Source organism: Drosophila melanogaster, chromosome X, assembly GCF_000001215.4.
Source record: "Drosophila melanogaster chromosome X".
In the NCBI taxonomy this organism is placed as follows: Eukaryota; Metazoa; Arthropoda; class Insecta; order Diptera; family Drosophilidae; genus Drosophila; species Drosophila melanogaster.
The window spans coordinates 5,411,091-5,436,844 of NC_004354.4; the positions used below are offsets into that span (position 1 = coordinate 5,411,091).

A 25,754-nucleotide genomic window follows, 5' to 3' on the forward strand; every position below is an offset into this window, starting at 1 on the left:
GGAATGGGGAAAACAAACTTCGGTTGCTCTTCGTTGGGCGATCGTTGATGATATCGGAGATTCCAGCGCTCGGATAAGGAAGTATCCGCCGAGAAGCTGAAGACATCAGCACGGCGTTTACCCAAAAATATAGTCTGCACTCGAAGAGAAAATGCTGCAAGATGTTATAAAACGAGTAAATAAGTCATTGGGTAAATGTTTTCCATTTGTGAATTATCTACCAGCGCTCCATTCAAATTACCCAATGCGATAAGCTGGGAATTCCACGTTACTTGATGAGCTGCCGCTGGATAAATTTATGAAGTGATCTTTTTCTCTGCGTGTAGGTAAGGAAATCCCGAACGTGAGCTCTTTTTTGCTGATTAACTCACGAAGATCGTTGATAGAACATAGAGAGCAGATACGGCGATAGGGGAACATAGATATAACTATATATGGGGATGCCAGGATCTTATCAACCCAAATCGATCATTGCGGCCAACATAGGCGGGGTCCACTGTACGACGCGGTGAGTGAAACACTTGGTACTTCGATAAAAACCGGCAGGCCAAAATGGTCAGCAGTAGTAAATAACTTCAGATAGACGGACCCGCCAGACCCAGACACAGTAAAAGCACTTTATGAACTTATCCGAACCGGCCGTGACTGGACATTTTCCACACTGATTAGGTGAAACCACCACGAAGTGACCAATCAATTGAAAAGGAAACGAAAACAGAACCGTAGACAAAACCAATTAGGAGTCGATAATCGCTGGGGTAATTAGGCTGGCTGGTACATATAGATTCGGAAGAATTCCACTCAATGGTCAATGAAAGTTTTACGATCCAAAGACCGCTTCTGACCAGTTTCACAGTTTCACAAGCAAATCTCTGGCCACCAACTCTGACGCAGAGTTCTCCACCTCCAGCTGCAAGTTCGATATCGCAATCGTTTTATATCCAAGAGATCGTCGTGCAGCCAACGAGCCAACCAGACGATCATCGAATAGTACATTAGTGCGGCAATCAAGGCTTTCTTTGATCGATTGCATGGAGGGAATCATGGGAATCGGATATTGGACATTATTGGGGGGATCGCAAACAATATGAAGCTAGCAACTTCCTTATCGCGGCCATCACGTCAATTCAGCTTTTCGGATAAGAACCTTACCCTGACACGGGTAAGTACATGAATTATAAAATTAGTTGGCACGTTTAGCCGGGCGGATCCATAAAAGTGGCGATATCACTTCCTGGGATAACGAACCACCCCCCCCCCCCCACAACGATCCAGATGAAACACCGTTTTTTTTACTTTTCAATAATATTTTATTTTAATGTACTTGCATTATATTTAGTTAATAACTAGATTTGTAAATTATTCTCACTTGAATGCGTCTATAAATTAAATCTTATTCGTAACTCTCGTCTCTCAGCATTACTAGATAAGAAAAAAAAATAGAAGTACCACACACTTACGATGATCTTTGAGGGAGGACTCTTCACTTCACGTCTCTTCTTCTCTTCTCGCTATCGACTAAGATTAGTTTCAATATGTGCTCTACATCATGTCTGTCGTGTTTGCATTATCTCTATGTCAGTTAATCAGTTATCAGTTAATCAGTTTATCAACAATTGTACAAGTGACAAATCTACAATGAATTCGATAGAACACCGAGAACGTTGACAACTCTGGTGCATGCAAAAATTGAAATCCTACTCCCTTCATCTAGTTGAATGCTTCATTTAAAAGTAACCAATAATATGTATTTAGTGTTCCATAGACTAAAATGTAGTTCGAATTTCCAAAGGCATTAAACGACATTATTAAAACGAGGAACCATTAAACGAATTTGCACTACAGTGTGTGGAGGGCAGCCCCTCCAAAAGTTGTTTTAGTTTAGGATAACAATTAGAATGAATTTGCTTTAATTATCAAGAAGGATCTAAAAACAAACAGCAAAAAAAGAGGTAATAATAATAATAGTTATAATAATAATAATAATAACGGTATAATGATAGCGTTAACTAGAATATTTGTAGACTACCGTTGAAGAAGAAAAAACACCTCCAAAGTCTTTCATGTTGACCAAATAGATGGATATTGTGTGGATCATCACTTGTACATTATATTATCTAAGTAATTTAATTATGACGATGACGACATGAGAACGATGACGACGACTTATTAAGCTGAATTGTGATTGAGCCTGAAATCTTTTTTTGAAACGATTTATAAATGTTTATATAGTAATTCCGTTGCTGCCGATCAATGTAAAATGTCAATGTAAAATACAATGAATGATACAGTGAAATAAAACTCTATTTTCAATCTCAACAAAATAAATATGATTAATTTCTTTGTTGATTTATTAGTGTGTGTTTGTGTGTTATATTGTGTTATCGATGTGTTGTTGATGCTGTTGTGGCTGTGCTACACTTAGAACAATTCTAGCTAATATTGCTGCTAGGCTAGACACCCAGAATTGGTAGCTTAAGCGATAAGTTTGCAACAATTCGCTTGCTTGCTTCTTCTTGTCGCTTCAAGAAGTTTCCTCTTCCATATACAAAAGAAGTTTGAAAGAAAGGCATTTTGAGGTTTTCACTCCTTCTTTTCAATAGGCTAGTTTTGGTAGCAACAATCATTGTTTCTCATTTGTTTTTGCATTTCTTTGTCTGTCGAAATGGATTTTATTTACAATGGGTTTGTTTTGGGGAAAAAGTAGCCATTTCTGTTTTTTTTTCTTTTTTTTTTGTTAATTATTGTGTTTGTTGTTTTGCTTGTTATGTTGGTTATGTTTAATGTTGGTTTGTTGTCTAACAATGGCACACACGCATATATAATTATGAAGAATTCGTAACGTCACTCTGTCTCTGCTTTTAAATGGTTTCTTTCTTTGTTAGGCATTCTGTGGCTTTAGTGCGGGTGTGAGTTATTTTTGGGTTGGGAATTTTGAATACATTTTCTGATTACAGTTTGAATACAAATTAACAAAAAAAAAAAAATGTATAATGCATGTAAATGTATGAACTCGTCGATTAGATATTATCAGTTGTTTAAAAAGGCCTAATATAATATTTACAGATCTCAGCAAATAGCAGCATAAAACTAAAGTTTTGTCAGGTTTTTCTCCATTCTTATCCAGAGTTTCTATGTTTCTGTGTTTCTGTTTTTCTGTATATCTGATGAACGCATGGTATTTTAGTTGGGTCTATTTAGTATGTTCTTTGTTTTTTTTTCGCATCTCGTTCTCGTTATAAAATCTATGTACATTATTTAGTAATGCCTACTTATAAACTGAGTATAGTAATATCTGCAGCTCCAGTCGATCCGTTGCATGCCCGCCCGCCCATGTGTTGCCATGTGGTCACAAAACGCATAACCCAGCTGATCCCTAACTTCCCCCTCCATTTTGGTATCCAATTCTGGACAGTCAACAAACAAACGTTTGTCTTGTTGTGTAATGTGTATGGGTTAGTGTGGTGTTAGGTGCTCTTACTCATATATGCGTGTGTGTGTGTGTGTGTGTGTGTGTGTATTTGGCGAGTGTGTGTTGTTTGTTATGTAATGATTAAGGGGCTCTCTCTGGGCTCAGTCGCAATCTAAACAACGTAACAAACGTTTCATTTTCTTTGTTTTGAGGCCTCTGCACTTGCCAGTTCTTTTGGAATCGGGCAATTGCTATTTGCTGTGTGCTACATGCTACATGCTAACTGCAAAAGCTGCTAACGAAATCCTTAATCCGAATCCGCATCTTGGAGCCTGTTGCGCAATACTCAAGCATTCCTTTTTTGTTGCACCGCCAAGTTGCTTGATTTGGGTTTGAGTGATTGTTGTTTAAGTTTGCTTTTAAGTTTTCATATAGTTCTTGGTTGCTAGTTGAGTTGTTCACTAAGGCTGTTAGTCACTCATCTCCACCCATTTGGCGAGCTTTCTGCCGACCAGCTCCTTATTGATAAAGATTACATTCTGCAATTAGAAACAAGAGTTAGAAACTTTCTGTTCCAACAAGGGTTTGTCCCCTTTTTAAAAACAGACGATAGCGCATCCGCTTGTTTTTAAAAAGGTAACATATGTGTGTACAAGTTTAAGTTTAGTTGCATAACAAATCAAATGGCTTAGTTAGCTTGTTTAAAGTAAGATGCAAGTTTCTGCTCGTAACCGTTTTGCTATTATGTCACGCACTGTAGTCTGCTCTCTCGCTCTTCATAATCACTCCGTCTCTCTCTAATCGGAAATTTATACTCACATTGGGACCTAGGGATGCGAATAAAAAGATTTCTGGTAGGTTGTGACTATTATAGCCGGCGACTTGTGCTTGCAAGACAATGCCTTTGGTAAGTTTGTTGAGGATTTCGGCCGCCTCAATGGACCAGGTGCCACCTGCGTGGAAAAAGTGAGAATCAAGGAATAAGTATAAGGGCATAATGCGCGCACACACACACACACACTCACCGATGGGCTCAATGTTGGACAGGATGCATTCGGTGGACTGGAAGGGCACATTCATGAAATCGGTGCGAATCTGTCGCAGTGTGTTGAAGCCGACATTCATGTAGCCACCAAAGTCAAGAAACTTGATTACGCAACGCTCCTCGTCCTCGGGATCTGTGTCGACAATCTGGACGCGATACCACACATCATTGATGGGTATCACGCACACGGCACTAAGCTCCAAACTGGGCAGCAATGGCGCCTCCATGGTGGAGTAGCTATCGTACAGCTGCTTCTGCAGCAAAGGCAACGATGGATGCGAGGGATGCAGCGGGTGCTGGATGAAAATATGCGACCCAGATAGCACCGCACTCACTACCACATCGTTGTTGATGCCCTCAATCAGTTTCAGCTGCGAAGGAGGAGTTAGCCAAGGCATTAGAGATATATGGATGAATGGATGGATGGGGACTCGAAATCGAAGCCTTTCCGATTGCGCCGACACGACAGGAACAGCAGTGTTAACCACTTAGAGAATTTGAAATAGTCTCTGCGTATTCAACGGGAGGAATACTACCATAAAATCATCAAATCAAGTCAGCTAATTAGCCAGCTAATCAGCTATAGCCATGTCGTGTCGGCGGCATCGTTACCATTGTCATCGTCACACCATCACCACTCACTTGTAGATTGTAGAGGCTTTCGGTCGAAAGAGGAACTATGGTCTGGGGAAGCGCAAAGTGGATGCGTTGCATGGTGAAGTTCGGATAGCGCTTGGCCGGCAAACGTTGACGGATCATGGCCAGGGCGGCATCAATCTCGCTCTCCGTTCCCTCAATGGTACAGATGCGCACCTTGCCCGAGTAGGGATTCTTGCCTACAGACACGCTGGCCAGGGTCTTGGCCTTGATTTGGTTAATAAACGCCCGCTTGCGGCCGTACAGGTGACCAATCAAGCTGATCGGGAAGAGGAACTCGTAGGTGGTTTTCACGCGTGTCGCCTCCGAGCGCGGCAAGCTGGATCCCTTGCCAGAATCGCCCGATTGCACACTGCAAATGCTCAGCGATGGACTGGCCGCATCCACATTGCGCTTCTGATTACCATTGCTATCCACCACTTCCTCCTTCAGCACCGTCTGCTCCTGATCCTGCTCGAGCTCCTCCTGATCGGCCTCCTTCTTGGAGGGCTCCTCCTTGGGCTCACAGTTGTTGTTCTGCTCGCACTCCTTGTTGGTGTAGTTGGTATCCAGGAAGGAGTTCTCTGGCGATATTTTGGGTGTGCGCGTGGCCTTAATCACCACCGGTTCCACCGTCTTTTGGGTAGCCTTACGATTGTAGAAGGATACGCGTGTATTTACCGAATCGGGTAAATCACGTGGCGACGATAGATTCTCGAAATCCTCGTCTATGGAGCAGAGTGTCTTGTGTTCGGCATCCTGTATCTTTGACTTCAGTATTTCGGAATCGATCTGCTGCTGATGCTTGCCATTTGAAGTGCGTCCATTGCTCTGGATTTTGATTGGTGCTGATTTACCATACAACATGGTAGTGGGGCTGTCCTTCTCATCACTGCTACTTCCGCTACCGCTTCCGCTACCGTTAACTAAAGTTCCGTTGATGTTCATCGACTTGCTGGCCGACTGCTGTGGCAGCTTGCCATTCTGCAGGACTCCGTTGGCCTTGCGCGCCTGCACAGTTGGTTCAATCGACGAGTCATTGATGGCCGATGAGTCCTCGTCGTCGGGCTTGTCTAAACAATTTTTATATCTACGCCGAAACCAAAAGACGCCGAGTATAAATGCTACACCGGGCAGTGAGAGGTAGAGTAGAGGACGACCGGATACCATTTTCGCTGAATATTGAAAGATCTGAAAGGGAGAAGAAGTTATATTAGTCTGTGCGATTTGAAAATATACTTGTGTACTGTCACACAAATAGGATTATTTTGATCACACTAATACTGAAATAAAAATGAAGTAGCTTTTGTTTGTGCAATATTTGGAAAAGTTATGGTTTGTTGTTTAATTTACAATTGGAAATAATGTGTGAACACCTCTTATCAGGGCAACAATTTACAAATCAAGTAGCGTCGTATATAATTACTTTAAAAAGCTTGTCATGGCTCAAGATAAGAAACGGTACACAATATGCAATTTTGTGTAGAATAACTTTGAAAACAAAGTAAAGAGCTTTGAATTTGCGTTTAAATTTAAGCGAGAATTTCAAATATGAAATCAATTTTGAAGAAAAGTGTGAGATTAAAGGGCTAATTTGTCAACACCATCCACATGAACGTTGTTTTTTAAATAACGACATATGCATGTTGTTATATTTGAAAAAACCTATTTAAAGGTTTCGAATTGGTTTTGCAAGTCACGAGACCCGCCTGCATGTGCTCGTCTGCATAAGTGTGCGTGTGTGTGTGTGTGTTTGCCAGTGTGTTTGATTTTGGTTTTTTCCTTTCTGAACTTTTGCGTATTAATAGCAACAAATAAATACGTAAATATAGACAACAACACAAATGCCGAGAGAGAGAGAGACAACGAGAGAGAACGACGAAAAAGGTGCAAAGCGATTTTTGAATGCCACGCGGAAGGGAAAAACGCAACGGGAGAGAGCGAGAGAGATGGAGCGATAGATCGCATGCAAAGAGCGCGTGCGCAAGAACGCAAAAGAGCGTCGGCGAAGAACGGAAGAGAGGCGCAAGAAGAAACCGTTACGTTTACGTATGGCAATGGCAAATGTTACGAAATCATTACAAAACAAAACTAAAAGTTACGAAAACAACAGCTTTGCCAGAAATTCATCACCTATTCACAAAATAAATGTGTGTTTTTGTATTACCACTAGGATAAAACTGAATTCGTTGCTTCTTCCGGTTTCGTTTGTATTTTATGTCGTTTTATGGCATCAATTCGCTTCGGCTTATTTTTTGGAGTTTCTTCTATGCTTTTGTTTATTTTCTTTCTTTTTTTGTTGGGTTTCGATATGCCGGCGAAATTGTTCGAGAGATTCGAGATATCGACTGCTCGATATATGAAGGGAAACTACTTTGCACGCCTTCTAATTGCCAATTCCTCTGGCTTTTTATTTGTATTATTTTTTTTATTTCGGCACCGATTCTCCGCTCTTCACTCCATCCGCTCTTCCGCATCGGCATACCCCCACCAACCCGCGAAAAAAGAGAGGATGCGTGGTGGCAAGTTTTTATTTAGCGCCCCTTTCCACCCACACACACACTCATCCCACCAAGCGGAAACGAGACAGAAAGCCGGAGAGAAGAAAAGAGAGTGGCGAGCTCATTAGAACAAAGAAATCCGAAAACCGTTAATCAAAATCCATTCAAATGGATTGTAAGACGCTCCTTCGAATTTGGTCAAAATTTCCGGGGCCCGAAAAGTGCAAGTCATGCCGAACAGTAGTTTAAAGCCATGAGATCTTTAGTACTTTTAAGTTACTCACTATAGAACCGATTTACCCACTATACTCCCGCTTCCCCCCATCCACAATATCGTCACTTTGTTAGGGCCCAAAGGTCCTCCTGTTACACAGTGGTCAGATGATAAGCTCAATCGACAAGCAACTGAAACACAAACATACATTGTATGTATGTACATATGTATATGTATATGCATATGTATATGTATAAATGTACATATAGCGACAGATCAACGGTTGATGGGAGCATGCAGGGGGTGGGGGATAAGGGGCCTAGTGGGGTGCTATAAAATGGCCATGGAAGGGCAACTGGCCAGACAGCTGTGGCATTTCCTAATCGTCGAAACCGGGTGACGGGAATTTTTCAGATTACGTTTTATACCCTTTGCTTAGAGTATTAAAACTTGTTGACAAAGCTTGCCACATTTTGCCTAAAATTCTTAATAAATGGATATGCATAAGAGCAGGGAGAAGTGTAGTTTTACACGTATTCGTATCAACTCTTGAATTAAAACGACAAAATGTAAGATAAGGGCACAACAACTTCGCAATGGTCTTCTAGTTTTTGTTATTTTTTTTTTGTATTTCCTACACTGTAAGCTTGTTTATACATGAATATTGATGTGTCTGCGTGTCTCGGCATGCAAACAAACATGTTTAGGCATGTTTTTTGTGTGCCTTTCGGTTATTTGTTATTTTCTGACTTTGAACTTGCACATTGTTGTTGCTCCAAACTCGAATACCAGTGCGGCCAAAAGAAGAGGAAGCCGTCGAACGGGGAGGTGAAGCAACAGCCTAAAAATTTGAAATTCCCCCGAACAAGCGAGAATGAGCGACACAGAGAGGCAAGCCAGAAGAGAGCACCAAAACAACAACAAATCAGGTGCAACAACATTGCCAGCTAGCCGAAAAAGTCCACATTGTTATAATCTTGGCAACGTGGTTTCCGATCATATGGTGGCCAAAAATGGGCGGGGATTGTATAATCGGGGGATATACTACTTTATATGTGTATACATATGTATGTATGCATAGACGCAATGTTTTCTTTGTGGGAGTGGCAGCTCCTTTTCGCCTTTGTTCTCTTTCAGGCGTAAAAAAACCGAACATTAACGGTGAAAGCTGTAACACACACAGACGCACTTATGCTCGGCATGTGTATGCGTGCGATTGTGGGTGTGTGTGTGTGTGAGTGCTGTCATTGTGTAATCGCCGAATTGAACTCCAAATTTTTTCCATAACCACTTACTGTCACTTTGCCGGAACAACAACAACAGCGGCAAGGCAGAGTCATACACTTAACAAAAAGTTGACAAAAAAAAGGTAGTTAAAACGTTGGCTATGGTACCGGGAAAGAGGTGCGAATAGAGCTCAAGACACGGACATTGGAACAAATCCACACAGAACAGAACATGACACCATTTTCCGTCACATCTCTCTGTTTTGGCAAACACACACACGCACTTTTTTTGTACTAGGTTATGTTCCGCGTGCTGCGATTTCTTACCTTTGTGAACCGCTTGGGTAACTTATTTTGCTCACTATCTTTGGGTGCTTTCAAAGCTATCTACTGCACACGCGAGTTGTGTATTGTTTTTGCTTATTTGCTGGCGATTTACTGTCGTTTTCTCAACGCTAAAGTGCTGCACGAATTAAACACGTGTCTACGTTCCACCTTTTACAAATCACAATAACATGGCCGGCGTGCGGCAGTGTTGCCATGCATCCGCAAAACTCTGGCAATCGGAGCTGCCTGCTTAATCACCCGCACTCGCGATGGCCAAATCCTCGAATTACAAGAGCCTTTGTGCACACAAAAAAAAAATATAGAAAAAATCACTTCACAGTTTGAATCGCAGCCCAATTATTTCTAGAAAGCCGAAAAACGTGTGCACGGAGTGCTGGTTATCAAATCGAATGGCAGCACATGCACAAACAGGGCTGCCCACGCTCATCGATAGGTATCGATTGGGGCAATAGGTATTTTCTTAGGCGGCGTTGCCACCGAATGTGCACAAAAGTGTTGCAAATTTCGCGATATTTCGTTACGATATTTTGTGGAGCAATACTTTTGGGCATTTGTAATTTTCCAACGTAGTTCTTGGGAAGTTCTGATTTCATTTTGTCTTACCACAATATGCTTGTTCATGCGAATTTCAGCCTATTTTTTGTCAGTATAGCGCACTATAAATCGATAATTTCGAAATAATATTTATATAGGAGCAGATAGCGACTTCAATATCTCAAAGAAAACAATCACTAAAAATCTTCTTTTTAATTTAACACAGTGATGTGTGTAATTCCAAATGATATTTTTTTAAATTTATAAAGCGGCGCAAAATAAAAAAAAGACCAAGCTAGTTAGTAGTGAATGCATACATAGATTTTTGAAATCCCTTCAATGATTTAATTACCTCCTGTTTGAGCGAAGAACATAAGCAGTGTGGATAATTAATTAAAATAATAATAATAGCAATTATTTGCAGCATAAGTTGAATGATATAAATGAATTATTTGCACATGTTTCGAGACCCTATAGTTTCTGACAACGGTTCAAATTGACCACACGCGAGATTTGCGACGAAAATAAGCAACGGTCACACTTGGTCACGTCGTTCACGTTTTCTATTTACGCATAAACGAATAAAAAGCGCCTAAAAGTGCTATAAAACATATATGTTGTGTGCTCATGTGCTACACATATCGCAGCGAGTAAATTTAAGGTAGTAGGCAGATCTTGTTGTGCATGTGTGTGGGTAATCACAGTTCTAGTTTTGTAATTTTTTATATTTCCTACACTGTAAGCTTGTTTATACATGAATATTGATGTATGTGCGTGTCTCGGCATGCAAGCAAACATGTTTAGGATTGTTTTTTGTGTGCCTTTCGGTTATTTGTCATTTTCTGACTTTGAACTTGCACATTGTTGTTGTTCCAAACTTGAATACCATTGCGGTCAGAAGAAGAGGAAGCCATCGAACAGAGAGGTGAAGCAACAGCCTAAAAATTTGAAATTGACCACACGCGGGAGTTGCGACCCAAATAAGCAACGGTCACACTTGGTCACGTCGTTCACGTTTTCTATTTACGCATATACGAATAAAAAAAAGTGCATAAAAGTGCTGTAAAACATATATGTTGTGTGCTTACGTGCAACGCATATCGCAGCGAGTAAATTCAAGGTACTACTCAGATCCTGTTGTGCATGTGTGTGGGGGTAATCACAGTTCGTGTCTATGTGTGCGTGCGTATGGGCTTGATTGGTTGGGTGCGTGTATGAGTTCGGGGTCCTTTGGATTTTCGAGAAATCATCGCAAAAAGGGTAATACATATATGTATGTATGTTTGGGTGGTCAAACAGCGGGGGCACTCAATTTCGCTGGCTGGCAGCGGGGCGACGAACTTAACCTCAAATCCTGGGTCACAGTTCCAAACGTGACGAAAGACAACAAAGCAAACAAAGCCAATAGGGTCAGTCTGTCGGTGCGAGTTCCAATCGAATTCAATCCCGTTGCCAGTTATACACATCGATAGCCGAATCGGAAGAGCAGCAGCAGGGTTGTGACTATAACGATTGCATTCGAAGCAATTCGAAGATTTGAATCTGTGATTGGAACGCTACATATTCCTTCCAGAGCGCGCCCACAAGGAGGCCAAGGCCAAGCAGCTACCTTGCCATGGTAAAGAAGCGTCAGGCGGACAGTCGCGACCACGATTGCTCAACGGATTCCGGCAATGAGGATCTGCATCATCGAAAAGGACTCGGCTCGCCCGGTCAGTCGGATGGCGCCACCCCCACCACCGCCAGCTGCCAGCACATCAAGAAGGCGGTGGACGCGGCCCGACTAAGGCGTCTACTGAAGTCCACGGGTCTACTCTACGAGTGCAGCCAATGTCAGAAGCTGGGCAAGACAGCGGGCAGCGCTGCGGGAGCGGGAGCGAGTGAAGGAGCTGTCGGTCCTGGCGGAAATCCGGTCACCTTCGAATTTGACAACACCCTGTGGCTGTGCCTCAAGTGCGGCAGCCAGCTGTGCGGGAGGGCACGCCACAAGCACGCCTTAGAACACTACCAGGTGAGCAGGGATCTAGTTCACTTAAGCCAGTTGCAAACGACATTCTCGTTTTACATTGATATTCCATATGGTAGAAGCTGTAATCGTTCTGTGTGTTCCAGACACCTCATTCGGACTCACATGCCCTGGCCATGAATACGCGCTCCTTCGACATCTGGTGCTATGAGTGCGACATGAAGATCTGCTCCAATCTGCGCAAAAACCTGCTTGAGTGCGTGGAGCTGGTCAAGAAATTGGCCCAGAAGCCGCCCACTAGCACGGTTACGCCCAGTACGCCAACGATTAGCTACATCGAGGAGAAGCTTAAAGCCGCGCTGGAGCATCTCACACCAATAGTGCCAATGACTGGCGGATCATTTGACGACTCCAGCAGTAGAGGGTCTCTGGCGGCGGCCGGTGGCGGGGGCGGGGTCGGTTCATCTCGAAATAGGCAGGTGGCCATACCGATGCCACCACCAGAGCCTAGCTCCGGACTTTCGACCTCAGACTCGCTGACCAGTGTGCCGGGTATGGCAAAGAGAATTGACCAGTACTCGGCCACCACCAATGGCAACACTGGGAACAAACGACTCCTGACCCTAGAGACGCCGCGCATCGAAAATGAACGCCTGCCCCGCGTGCGAGGATTGACCAACCTGGGCAATACATGCTTCTTTAATGCGGTGATGCAGTGCCTCGCCCAGACGCCGTTCCTACTTAGCGTACTGAAAGAACTGTCGGAGCCCGGAGAAGAGTAAGTTCCAGGCCGAAAATGTGCATGCAAAACCATTATATCTGATGTTTGATTCATTCAACAGATTCATCTTACCTGGCGGAACGTTCACCATAAAGGACAAAGGTGACATTGAGCTGCCGATGATCAAGGGTACCCTGTCCTCTTGGGGTGGACTCACGGCCGCGTTAGCCAATGCCCTTGAGGAACTGCAGGCTGGCGGTAGTGTATTTACGCCCAGAAAACTCTTCGACAGGCTGTGCGTAAAGTGTCCTCAGTTTACGGGCGGCGATCAGCATGATGCTCACGAACTGCTGCGCCAGCTACTGGAGAGCGTGCGGAACGAGGACCTAAAGCGCTACCAGCGTGTAATTCTGCAGAACCTCGGCTACAAGGATCAGGATGTAAATAGTGTGTCAGAGGAGATGCGACAAAAGTGCAAGATCTATGGCAATCAAGCAGGAGACCGAATTCTGCGCCCGGAACAGGTATTCCGTGGCTTTCTTGTGTCAACGCTCACCTGCCAGGATTGTCACAATGTTTCCTCGCGGCACGAGTACTTCCTGGACATGTCGCTGCCCGTGGCCGTAGAGAAACCTCAGCCGCCGCAGCGCCGAAAGCCAAGTCCGGAGCTCAGTCTTACGTCCAGCAGCTCTAGCGTCACCCCGAGCACTGGCCAGCCGACGATAAACACCAAGTTTACGGATGGTAGTGTCAACTTTACAGCCTCATCCCCGTCCTTCTTCCTGCACGCCCATGAGGCGGCATCCCTGGGCCCATCCAAGTCGCAGGTGAAAAAGGAGAAGGAGCGACAGCGTAAGGCGAAGCGGGCGGCCAAGAAGCGTCAGAAGTCTAGCCTTAATCTGAACGGAAATGATAGCGGAAATGGCAATGAATTGGCCGAGTCCGTAGACCAGGACGATGCCTCATTGGCTTCCCTGGGTGCCGGCGACGGCCAGGCCAATGATGGCCTCGAACAGACCAACGGCCAGACCGAGGATTCCACCACCTCCAGCGTGACTACTTCGGAGCACTCCGACGCCGATGTTGAGGACAATCTGGTGGAGGATACAGCCGCGCCGTCCACTAATAATGTGCCGAGCAGTACGGCATCCTTGACAGCTCCCTCCAAGACCTACATGGACAGCAATGGCAATGCCCAGCCGCCGGGGGAGAAGCGCGACGATACGCCGGAGCACATGGACAAGGATTCGCTCGAAGAGGACGAGAATGGTGAGTGAAAAGAGTGCCTTTATTTTTTTTTATTTAAATATAAAGATTGCATTCCCTTGCAAGTTAAGTTGCTTTGTACTTTGTACTTTGTATTTATCTGTGATCGTGATTAGGAAAAAATCCGATGATTGCCTAATACAATATACTGACTTGTCGCCTTTCATTTCGAATCGCTTGCAGACTCGGGAATCGCCACCAGTCCAGCACCAACTGCTACCAACAGCAGCACCAGTACCAGTGCCACAGGGAACAATAACTCTGTTGCCGGATCGGGGCTGTCCGGTTCATCGGGCGCTCTGGAGGATCCCTTGGCGCCAGCCAGCTTGGTCACTGCCGGACTCTCAGAGAAGGGCGCCTCGGTGATCCGCCAGGTCTCGGTGGGAGCTGAGCAGGGCGCATCCAATGGCACAGAAGACGCGGATGGCGAAGCCAAGGCAATCGAGCAGCCAGAGAAGACTCCTAGCCAAGCTCAAGCCATGGCTCAGGCCCAGGCCCGTACGAAGCGAGTGCGCACGCAAAGCTACTCGGACTGGAGCACCACGATAGCGCCGCGCTACCAGTGCGAGGATGGAGAGTGCTCCGTGCAGTCGTGCCTCAATAATTTCACCGCTGTCGAGCTGATGACGGGACAGAACAAGGTGGGATGCGATAGCTGCACGCAGCGCATTAACGGCAGTGATCCGAAGGCCAAGTCGGTGAACACCAATGCCACGAAACAGCTGCTGGTCTCCAGTCCGCCAGCGGTGCTCATACTACACCTGAAGCGTTTTCAGCTGGGACCGCGCTGCATCTTCCGCAAGCTGACGCGCCCGGTTAGCTATCCCAATCTGCTGGACATTGCCGCCTTTTGTGGGTCCAAGGTCAAGAATCTGCCGAACATCGATCGCAAGCAGAAGAAGCTGTTGTACGCGCTATATGGCGTAGTGGAGCACTCGGGCGGCATGTACGGTGGCCACTATACGGCGTACGTGAAGGTGCGTCCAAAGGTGGCGCCGGGCGACAAACGCTGGAAGTTCCTGCCGCATGGCAGCAAGGCGGAATTGGACCAGGACGATGACCAACTAAAAAAACTGGAGGAGCTGCTTGCCAAGGAGAAGGCGCGCGAGCAGCACCTGAAGGTGTTGGACGACAGCGATGACTTTAGCAACTCCAGCAGCAACTCGTCCACCTCCGACGAGAGCCAGACCCCAGCCACGCCACTGGAGGAGCAACAGACGCAGCAGGCGCAGCAGCCGCAGCAGCCGCAGCAGCTGGAGGAGGCTGCCAACGTTCGTGCGCCGCCTGGCAAATGGTATTACGTGTCCGACTCGCGTGTCCAGGAGGTCAGCGAGGATACGGCGCTGAAGGCGCAGGCCTATCTGCTTTTCTACGAACGCATATACTAGGGATTAGCTCGAGCTTTAAGCGGAACTGAGGATGCGAGGCGTATGGAAGAAAATTTTGGAATCCTATATTTGATACAGACAGAGTGCCGGAGAAAGAGAAGGCAGATACTCACACATGCCAAATGCATTTGGTTTCTCCCACTCAAAATTAATTGTACACTTTCGCTATTTTTATTATTATTATTTTTTTTTTTTGGAACAAGCTTTAGTTAGTTAAATGATGCAAAGGAGTAGACACACGCACTCATGTTAAATTGTAGTTCTCAGGAGGTTTGCTATTATGTCCTCGATTTAATTGTACTATTTTTTTAGTCATTAACAAAAAGACACTGAAGAGAAAATTATGTTTTATTAGCTGTAAGTTCTTTTGTTACCAAAATTGCCCATTATGACAGAAAGTTACTTAAACATACTCGAGTTGGGGGTTAAAAAAATGGATCGAAAGGAAAAGACAGACCGCAGAATGGATAGCTAAAAACGGATAAGCACAAATGAAATGGAGGCGGTTAACCAAGAGAGAAACTATTTGCAGATGTTCATAAGTTATAATAACGAATACAAATGAAATAAAAAAAAACCGATTGCTCGCTTCTGCCAATATATTTAACTTTGCAGTAACATAACATTATGTACACCTTAATTATATATAATATATATACACTATATTACGGGCCCATATACACATACCGCCCACGTAGATATGTATTTACAAGTTCAGCCGAAGGAGTAAATGTGTTCTTGGACCTACGTAGCGAAAGAATTGGCAACAGGAGAGATTTATACAATAGCGAAGAATAAATAATTATACACACAGTTTATCTTATGATCTAGGCTTAACTATCGTTTAATTTATGATAACTAATCAATCTATGAACTCTCTTGTATATTAAAGAGACAAAAGATTTATGAACGCCGCCGCCTGTTGTGATTTCAATAACCGAAAACGGAAGAGCTTCGTTTCGGGCAGGGGAAGATTAGGCATCATCATGGAGTAAGCCATACCGATTCCATTTAGTACGCCCCCAGCTTATCGGCCACCGGCTCTCCCACTATCTGCCTTCCATCTGACCCCATTTGATTCCATCCCATTCCGGAGTCATTTGGCCAAGGTCACGCGTCGCGTTCGCTTGATTCTATGGTGCGTCCACAGGGGCCATCGCCATCACCAGGCAGTCGCAATATGAGAGCTGCGCCATTCGGATCGTGGTACTGGCTGGGATTGGGATTGGGCCTGCTTCTGGCCATCGAGTGCGGCGTGGTTTCCGCCAAGCGTTTCCTGCGCTGTGAACTGGCCCGCAAGTTGCTCGATCAGCATGGTTTCGAACGCAGTCTGCTCTCGAATTGTGAGTGGGAAACCCAGATGTACATATATTAAAAATGCTCTATACTGTATGCTCTATCTTAAGATTAGCAAACTATTATAAATGGGTTGTGACTTTTGATTTTGCCCCATTTAAGGGATTTGTTTGCTAGAGCACGAAAGCGATCTGGATACCGGCAGGATTACAACCAATGCGAATGGATCTCGGAACTATGGGCTGTTCCAAATCAATGGCAGGTTTTGTCAGGAGGGAAGGCGTGGCGGCATTTGCAATGCCAAGTGCGAAGGTTTGTGAGGGCTGCTCTGGCAAATCGTATTCTATTCAAATTTAACTAAATATAAATATTTTTAGATTTTTTGGACGAAAATTTAAGGGAGTCGGTTACTTGCGCCAAGCGCATCCAAACCTCGGATGGTTTTCGTCATTGGGCAGGATGGCAACGATATTGCCGAAACGCCCAAAATCTGCCTAATCTTAAGGTTATCTGTGGGATCTAGATGTAATTAATTTAATGATTTCAATTTGTAACAAATAAATATTATATATGTATATGCCGTGAAATAATTTCAAAAGACTAAATAGTTTCAATACCTAAGAGAGCTCTGCTTCCAAAATTAAAATTATATTATTACATTTTGATAAATTCGCGTTTACGATACAGTCGATTGTTCCGAATCCAAATCGATTTCGGAATGTGTTGAGTTTCGGGTTCAACAAAGCTTACGATCAGTTTAATACTTTAACACTCTGGCAACCCTACTCGCTCTCTATTTCTCTCCGAGTTTCGTTCATTATCAAGTGAACGAAAGCTTTAAGCTTTCTCGCCAAAAACTTTGTGGAGCAATGGAGTGGCACTATCTCGCTTACGTGGGGCTTTCATTTGGCGACATCGGCCGAACAAATCGGAGCGTTTTTTCGCAACGTGTTCACAAGATATCAAAAGTCATTGAGAATTAATAAAATATGAAAAGTCAAGAAAAGAAAAGTATATCCCAGTGCCCAGTGCCAGAGATTCCGTTCTCTTATAAAAGAATCGCATTTCATGGATATATATACATATATCCTAAACAATCCCTATGGGATGATATTGTGCCCTATTGCGATCGCCTTACATAAGTTGCCCATACCCCAACCAATATACATAAGTATATACTATGTGACTCATATTTCCCTGCCCCCCAAACGGTTCTCCAGTTTCTGAGAAACTGGAAATGCTATAAACAAGATCCAAAGATCTGATGCCTCAGTCGTTGAGCTGCGTTGTGATAAAGTTGATGCAAAAATGAAAACTCAAGTGTATACTCATTTTTTGTTTTCGTGTTCAAGTCCCAAGAGGTCCCATGAAATTTACAAACATACATAGTTGCCGAACTATGTTTACTCCCATTTTATGAATAAGTGCTCCCCTGATATGGGTTTCTCAAGAAATCTCACCAAAACACCCTGCTGCCATATTAAAATTCTGTGAATGATAATGAAATTGAAGAATAAATAAATATATTTCGTATTGTTTTCAAACAAAAAGTTCCAAATATTGCCTATAATGTGAAGTCCCATTTTGCGTATGAGAAGTGTGATGTTTTGAATACCCCTTTTTAAATCTGTGATTTCTTACGTTTTTCCGTTTACCAAATATTTATGAAATTTTTAAAACATAAATAAAAAATCATATGCGTAATCAGTATTTTCTGATTTGTGGTGAAATTCGTAAAGAAGACCTTCAAAAATATATTGATGTGTTATTGGTGCAAATATAAATGTATATAATATATATAATTTATATATAATTTTGAAATTCTACTTATCAAAAGAATCGATGTTGTGGTGATGTGCTGATCTCTATGCAATAAATTAAATAGTTTTAAGTGTATTTTTTCAATATAAATATATAAAATAAAAAAACAGCCTGTGTTGAATTTTTGTTGCATTGGAATTTAAGTTCCAATATGAAAAATGTCATTTACAGATGGATTATCTACTTAGTGCATGAGTGATAACTAATCATGGAGCATTATGAGCATATCCATCTGAGAATGTAACGAATGATCCCTGATCCCTGATCCCCGATGCCTAAATGTCCTGCAAAGTGAGTTCGGTTCCTTTTTGGGCTGTGAACTTTGCCAGGAAGACCACCAATTCCATTTTCCAGACTGTTCTTTATCCATTTCGATATTTGCAGTGTCTGGCGAAATTCAGCATAGACTTAATTTCGTTAATTTGAATCATTTGTTTAGTTTTTTCTTGTGCTGCGTTTTGTGGAGCTATTTCATCACATGACGAAACTCTTGCAAAAAATTCCCCACTGCCAAAGCTTTTTTTGAAGCGTTATTCCGGTTTTATTTAGCTTTGTTTTGTTTTGTTTTGATAATCGGAGAACGACGCAAAATCCACGTACTCGATAGCAAATTGTGAAAACAAACGCGCGCGTTGGTATTGGTGAGAGAGCAGCGAGCTACAGACGAGCCTCCCTAACGTGGACCTAGATCAACCGCACTCACGTTAGTCTCAATCAATGTGTTGCAAATAATATTATTTTTTTTTTGTTATTTAGCGCCAGTTTTTAGAATATGTTAGATGCACATTTAGATTGCAGATTTTGTTTATTTAGATACGTTTTATATTTCATGGATTGAATTTTAAGGCCAAGATTCACACACCTATAAATTTGCGAAGGGCTTTTTCTGTTGTCTATTGAAATGTTTAATTTGTATTGAGGTTCCACTGTTCCCCGTTTTTGTTCTGCGACGCATTTCAGTGCTCCACCAGTGGGGCGTTCTCACCGCTTCCTTGCCCCTTTGCCCCTTTGCCGCCTTGCCGCTCCGCTGGCGCCGCCAACCGCCGACGCCGCTGAGCGTATAAAAAGTGCCGGCCGGCAAGCGAATGGCATCAGTTTGCAAGCTTTCAGCTTTGTGGCATAGCGTATCCCAGCGAACTCTAAACCGTTAAACCAAGCAAAAAAGCAACTAGTATTACACCAGTGAAGGTAAATCGCATTGAAGATACTATCAACATGAGCGAGTTGTCCAGACTGCAGCAGCAGCAGCAGCAGGATCAGGATCGGGAGCGTGTTTCCCAAGAGCTGATCGACTGCGATATTGACTTTGTGGAGGATACGACCTCCAAGGTGGAGGAGGAGGCCAGGATGCCACCAGCCAGTTCCAAGCGATACACCAAAGCCCTGAAGAAGGTGACCAAGGTGCAGCGCATGCTGGAGCAGGCCATGATCCTGCTGGCCGAGGAGGAGGCCAGGTGTCGGCAGCAGGAGCAGGAACAGGGCACCAAAAGGACCAAGAAGCAGCTGAAGAAGAAGGCCAAGAAGGACAAGAAGAAGGCCAAGAAGCTGGCCAAGCAACAGGCCAAAAAACAGGCGGAAGAGCAGACGGCGGCTGGCGAGGAGCCCTCCAACACCTCCAGCTCCAGCTCTTCCAGCTCCAGCTCATCCAGTTCCAGCTCCTCCAGTTCGAGCTCCAGCTCCGAGGACGAAGAGGTATTCTATAACGGTTACGGCTGGATCAGCAATCCATGGCGCCGAGGACCACATGGCCATCACGGCTTCGGTCGTCGTCTTGGCCACGGTTTTGGCCACAAGCATGGTCGCAAGCATGGCCACAAACATGGTCACGGGCCGCATCATCATGGCCGACATGGACATCATGGACGGCCGCACCACCACCATCCGCATGGTCACCACTTTGGTCCCCATTTTGGACCACACTTTGGACCTCACGCTGGGCCCTCTCCCTTTGACTTCGATCGGAGATCCTTTCGCGGACCTTGGCATGATCAGTCCCAGTTTTTTCAATGGATGGGCCTGCCGTGGGCCCTGGACAATGCCGCGGCCAATCGGAGGAGCCACTCGCTGCCTAGACTATCTAGGCGCGACTGTCGTGGAGATCTCGGATTCGGATTCGGACCAGGATACGGATACGGATATGGCCAAACGCGTCCACGACATGGCCGTCGACTAGAGAGATCACTTTCCCGTTCAACATCCGGTTCGCTGGAGAGGAAGCACTGCCGCAAGCCGAGGTCCAGTTCCAGTTCCAGCTCCAGTTCTTCCTCGGAGGATGAGAAGAAGAGGCAGAAGTGCAAGGGCAAGGGAAAGGGCAAGGAGAAGAAAAGACAGCAGCGCTCCTCATCCAGCTCCTCATCGAGCTCCAGCTCCAGCTCCAGCTCCAGCTCCAGCTCCAGCTCCAGCTCCGATGGCGAAGTGCAGAAGATTCCCCATCGACGCGGGCACCACTTCGGACCTCCACATGGCCACCACCACTTTGGTCCGCGCCATGAAGGTTACCGTCCCCATCACGGCGGACACCATGGCCATCACTTTGGTCCACATCATGGTCCATTTGTCGAACATGGACATGGCCCCCAATTCGGACCATTCTTTGACGTTCCCCAAAGAGAATCCGGTGAAGGACCGCGTTTTGAGCACCAGCCCCGTCCGGAGTTTCCTATTGCCCATCATCGACCACCACCAGCTGAGTTCCCTCCAGGTCGTCGCAGTCGTTCTCTGTCCCGATCCCACTGCCGCAAGGAAAAGCAGGAGAGTTTCCCCAAAGTCGAGAGGGAGGAGCGCAAGAAGGGCAAAAAGAAGCACGGAAAACGCGCTCATGGACATGGGCATGGACATGGACATGGACATGGCCATGGACATGGACATGGACGTGATTAGGCAATCGCAGCCAGCGTTTAAGATGCATTAAGATTCCTTCAATACAACCTCCCACACATATAACCTTCAATATTACTATACATTTAACACCCAGAAGCTTCTATTCTATTATTCTATAAAAAATCATTAAAAAAACATCTAAAAAAATGAAATTAAATAAAAAAAAAACAAAACTCAAATCTATATACTTCGTATTTTTTATGGAAACTTAATTTATTTATTTTCTTCTCCACGGTACAAGTGCATTCGTTAAGCTCAACTATATAATACCCATTACTTTCTGAGTGCGATTGCAAATGACTCAATTGCATTATTAATGCAGCTGGCGGAAATGAATTAAAACTACACTTTAAACTAGATACATTACGAGTGAGTAATTACTCTATTTGTGTTGCTTAAGTTGGGGAAATGCGAATGGGGGGCTTATGGACATTACGCACCGCGATAAGATTGGTGTATTCCTGCAGAGGTTTTTCCCCAACCAAATGACAATGCAATGGCAGCGATAACAAGCTTGATAGGCTTATCAAATTATAGGTTTTTCACCTGGTTAAATATTATTGTTTTGACACTGCAAAACTCGCAAATTAACCCATTTTAGATTAATTGGTTGGGTTTATATTGTAACAACCTGTGGATGAATCGCGGACGCAGAATGTTGACTGCATTCTCTCCTTCAAGTGGGTACAGTTTGTGGTCGCAACTGTTCTCAGCTGCGGAGGGGAAAGCCTGACAATCAGAGATCCAGCATTCTTGTAATTAAATGTAATATGTCCAAATAAATACACCTTTTAACTTTATTGTGTTAACAACTGAATAGTTAGCCTAACTGCTTATATTGCATATAAGAAAAACATTAATTTTCCTTTAGCTAAAGCTAATGCTTAATCCGCTCTTAAGCGCTTTTAAGAGAAATACAAATACTGGGAACAGCAGTGGGAACACTAAGCGGCTGCGAACACTGTTCCCAGTACCCCAGGCAACTGTGCCCGATTTCTAATTACTGTGTTGTTGGTTGGTTGGTGGGTGGTGGGTGGTGGCCAAATGGTTACCGCTTTTGTCTGGCAGTCGATGGAATCAGTTTTTAGATGGTACGCACCCAACCATTGGAGCTGTCGGCCAAAGTTGAAGAAACGCCGGGTAGTTTGCCTGCGTGGCCAAAGTGCCGTTTAATAATGGAACAAACGCAGTGCCACGGTGAGTTTGTGCCTTTAGCGCTGAACTCCTGACCTCTGACCAGCCGGCGGACCAGGAAGTGAGCGCACCTTTCCATTGCCAAAACGACAACAACAAAAAAGGTGGCAACAGGTAAGCGGAAAAGCACACAAATCTAAGGGGGTGTGTGTGTGTGTGTGCGATTTCAATGGAAAACTTTATTCGATTTTTGTGACAATGTGACAGGCGCAGCAACTTTTCTTGGCCTTTTTCTGCTGTTCGTTGTTATTATAATTTTCTTTTTGTTTTTGGGGCAAGTTTACAATCGGAAAAGTTGATTTGTTTTGCCACAGTGAAAAACGATAGATATTCACAGATATAAATGTACATACATATATGCAGCATAAACTTTATAGCAGCATAGTTCATAGTTAAATGGTTATTAAATACGAAATCGACTTGACTGCATTTTCTTCCGTCTCCACTGCCATTGTCACTTGCAGGTCTTTCAATTTCCCCGAAAACAAAAACTTGCGAAAGGGCGAAGGTAAGAGCAAAAGTGTGGCTTGAATAGCGTAAGCGGGCGGAAGTCGATTTTTGAGCGGAAATAATTTTGCCACATGTTGGTAAAATCAAAAAAAAAAAGTAAAAAAATAAACACGAGGAGGGCAATTCTAAAACAAAGTCACGCGCAGAAAATCAGGGTGAAAGACGGGAAAAATTGCGGCGGGAAACGAAGGTTGTGGCGCAAATCCTTCCGTTGTCGTCATTGTCGAAAGCTTAAAATTCAATATAAGCGAAGGATCTGCCACGCCCCCTTCCGCCACAACCATTTGATTGCCACACTTCCTGTTTCGCCGCATTTGCGATTTTACTTTCAGAGTGCGAACGGTATGCATACCATTATGATATACATATGTATATATATTTTTTTTTAAAATAATTTTCCTTATTTCCCTTAAGACAGGTGGAAAAGCTGCGGGCCTTTAATCTCTGTATGTGTGTGTGTATGTGTGTGTGTGTCAAACGCAGGGAAAGTAAACTCAGCAGACGAATGACTCGAATCAGTTTTATTTGGCCAAAACTTTCGTTTTCCGCTCACTTTTTATTTTGGCTTATTAAAATGCGGTGCTTCGTTTGGGAAATTAAAAAGCCCCATGGATTTTCAAAAAAAAAAAACAATACAGTTATCATCACAGGCAACTTTGTACGTCTGTTTCGTTGTTATTAAGTGACAGCCGAAAAGTATGCACCTCGTTGCATTCCGTGATATCAGTGCAAATAAGCTGAGAGCTGAGATGATGACAGCGTACGCTCGTTTCTTCGAATTTTCCGGTATTTTTTCTTTTTTCTTTTTCTTTTTCCTACGGCACCAGCAGTCTCTGCTAACTGGCAAACAATGACCACCATAATACTACACAATAGATATTTGTCAGGAGGCGTTGGGTGGCTGGGTGACTGGGTGACTGGGTGACTAGTTGGCTAGGTGCGAATGCAGATACATAGAAAGTTATACGAATGTTACGTGAGCAGAGTGCCAGAGCAGTGGAAACTGTAACAATGGGCGGGTGACCCCGACACCTTAACCCAACCACACCCCCCCCTCTCTCTCTCTCCACAATCCTCCTCCATTCGAATGATAACCCTTAGCCCACTTGCAACGCATTTCGTATGCAGCTCTTGTCCGGCAACGCAGCCTTTACGGTTCTCAGTTCTCGGTTCTCGTTTCTGGTTCTCGGTTCTAGTTCTGGGTATGGTTCCTCCATATTCCTCCGGAATGTGCCACGTTACTAACATTTTTTTTCAGTTCCATTTCCAGCAAGCCGGACTAAGCAAACAGTGGCGAAGATGTTGTCTGGACAGCGGCAGCTGGGAATGGATGGACAGAAAAGTGCAGCTTGCAAGGTCAACATGGCGTATGCGCGATGTTTGAGGACTTTCAAACACCCGCTGTACACCTTGGTAATTAATTTTCAGTATACCGAGAACTGCAGACGTGGTACAATTAACTATTTAGACTAAGCTATTCACTAAGTTCAACATAATGGCGAAGCATGAGTTTAGTCAAAAACAGTCGATTCATGTTGAAGATGTCGTTGATTGAAAGCTCCACTAATTGGCAAAAAATATATGAAACGAACAATTTAATAATGATCGAATTTCCCGTGAAATATCCGGCCATCGATACATGAATCTTAGAAGCTTGGTAATTGGAAATTGTCCGGAAAACGAAGAGCAGATATGGCAACCAAATGAAATTGTTTTAATTTGTAAGCAGGCTTGCAGTTAATAAATTATTTGTTTTCCATGTAAATGCAAATGAAAACGATTGGAATTTCCATGGAATGGTGTAGGCTATCGTTTCGAGTACTTACTAATGATAAATGTATAAGTCATTTTTTATGATTATTATTAAATCGATGGCAATTAAATGCGAGGCGATGCAGTTTTTGTGGAGCAAAAAAAAAAACCGGCATACAGGATGTGACAAATTGTTCGCTATAAAAGGCAATTATTCCATTTACTTAGTCACTTAGCCGAGTGAAATCAAAATCTTTATTAAAACATTTTATGCAAATGAAAAAAAATAAGAAAGTGGCTGGCAGGAAAAGAGTGGCGACTGACTGACAGTCGGCAGAGATGTTTCGCTCGCAGACAGAGACGGCGATAGGCGGTGTGAGGGAGACGGCAGCGCTGCTAAGCATTTACATAAATATTACAAGGCTATTACTCGCCACCCACGTCTGCCACGCCCCAACGATCCAACGCCCCTCATAGGCAAATACGCGTGTGTGTGCATTACAATAATATGAAAATTATTTGTAATGTAATTTCAACTTAATAAATGTTCATTTTCATATAAAGCGACAACTCATTTTACTCAGCAGCAGGTACGTGTGTGCGTACACTGAGAGAAACACACTGAAAAACATACAACTGCACACAAACATACATATGTATGTATGTAGTATTATTAAGTGCAGCTGTTGCTCTTGGGAATGTAAATGTAAATTGCTGATGTTGCTGATGATATTTATATATTTATAAATATAGTTATATGCACATATTTGTAGCTTGTGGCTCCTCTTTTTTATTTTTTGTTTTTTTTTGAGTGCCTGGTGAATTACAGAAGCCGAAGTGAGGTGCGAAAAATGCTGAAGTCCAAAAGCACGACAGGAAGTGAAGTTGTCGAAAGTGAATTTGCATAAACGTATGAAATTTTAATATTTACGACAAATTTTCAACCACTTCCCAGCCAGCTACCCATCCATCCAGCACACACACACACACACACACACTCGCACACACGCACACTGCACTCAACTCACGCACACCAGCGCACTC

At 43.8% G+C, this 25,754-nt stretch overlaps 4 protein-coding genes and 2 long non-coding RNA genes across 14 annotated transcripts; 5 read left to right on the forward strand and 1 right to left on the reverse strand.

Moving 5' to 3' along the window:
* Window positions 1-1,295: 1,295 nt before the first annotated feature.
* On the reverse strand, window positions 1,296-9,777 carry spoon (spoonbill). 4 transcript variants are annotated; one of them, NM_167034.2, is made up of 5 exons: window positions 9,104-9,246; window positions 5,100-6,284; window positions 4,438-4,828; window positions 4,232-4,365; window positions 1,296-3,951 (listed from the first exon to the last, which is right to left on the reverse strand). In NM_167034.2, the coding sequence occupies exons 1-5, from the start codon at window positions 9,146-9,148 to the stop codon at window positions 3,883-3,885; spliced, it is 1,824 nt and encodes a 607-aa protein (NP_726992.2). In that variant the 5' UTR covers window positions 9,149-9,246; the 3' UTR covers window positions 1,296-3,882. The 4 variants fall into 4 exon arrangements, with proteins under 4 accessions (NP_726992.2, NP_572221.1, NP_726991.1 ...); NM_131993.4 differs by lacking the exon at window positions 9,104-9,246 and adding an exon at window positions 9,362-9,777 and having other exon boundaries at window positions 2,737-3,951; NM_167033.3 differs by lacking the exon at window positions 9,104-9,246 and adding an exon at window positions 7,264-8,006 and having other exon boundaries at window positions 2,737-3,951.
* Window positions 9,778-10,442: 665 nt separating this feature from the next.
* On the forward strand, window positions 10,443-16,129 carry Usp16-45 (Ubiquitin specific protease 16/45). Of its 5 annotated transcripts, none has more exons than NM_167037.2 (5): window positions 10,443-10,577; window positions 11,490-11,927; window positions 12,029-12,660; window positions 12,725-13,872; window positions 14,053-15,816. In NM_167037.2, the coding sequence occupies exons 2-5, from the start codon at window positions 11,532-11,534 to the stop codon at window positions 15,255-15,257; spliced, it is 3,381 nt and encodes a 1,126-aa protein (NP_726995.1). In that variant the 5' UTR covers window positions 10,443-10,577; window positions 11,490-11,531; the 3' UTR covers window positions 15,258-15,816. The 5 variants fall into 5 exon arrangements, with proteins under 5 accessions (NP_726995.1, NP_001284890.1, NP_572220.1 ...); NM_001297961.1 differs by lacking the exon at window positions 10,443-10,577 and adding an exon at window positions 10,878-11,036 and having other exon boundaries at window positions 14,053-16,129; NM_131992.3 differs by lacking the exon at window positions 10,443-10,577 and adding an exon at window positions 10,878-11,036.
* Window positions 16,130-16,426: 297 nt separating this feature from the next.
* Window positions 16,427-17,127, forward strand: CG16756 (uncharacterized protein). The gene is made up of 3 exons (NM_131994.3): window positions 16,427-16,600; window positions 16,716-16,865; window positions 16,931-17,127. Exons 1-3 carry the CDS (start codon window positions 16,438-16,440, stop codon window positions 17,074-17,076), a joined length of 459 nt encoding a protein of 152 aa, NP_572222.2. The 5' UTR covers window positions 16,427-16,437; the 3' UTR covers window positions 17,077-17,127.
* Window positions 17,128-17,392: 265 nt separating this feature from the next.
* lncRNA:CR45517 (long non-coding RNA:CR45517) lies at window positions 17,393-18,166 on the forward strand. The gene has a single exon (NR_123796.1). It is a non-coding gene; the product is annotated as a long non-coding RNA:CR45517 (long non-coding RNA).
* Window positions 18,167-18,480: 314 nt separating this feature from the next.
* Window positions 18,481-21,436, forward strand: CG15784 (uncharacterized protein). 2 transcript variants are annotated; one of them, NM_001297962.1, is made up of 1 exon: window positions 18,481-21,436. In NM_001297962.1, the coding sequence occupies exon 1, from the start codon at window positions 19,590-19,592 to the stop codon at window positions 21,252-21,254; it is 1,665 nt and encodes a 554-aa protein (NP_001284891.1). In that variant the 5' UTR covers window positions 18,481-19,589; the 3' UTR covers window positions 21,255-21,436. The 2 variants fall into 2 exon arrangements, with proteins under 2 accessions (NP_001284891.1, NP_572223.1); NM_131995.2 differs by having other exon boundaries at window positions 19,475-21,436.
* Window positions 21,437-22,348: 912 nt separating this feature from the next.
* On the forward strand, window positions 22,349-24,707 carry lncRNA:CR44471 (long non-coding RNA:CR44471). Its single transcript, NR_123797.1, has 2 exons — window positions 22,349-22,562; window positions 24,217-24,707. It is a non-coding gene; the product is annotated as a long non-coding RNA:CR44471 (long non-coding RNA).
* Window positions 24,708-25,754: the final 1,047 nt, after the last annotated feature.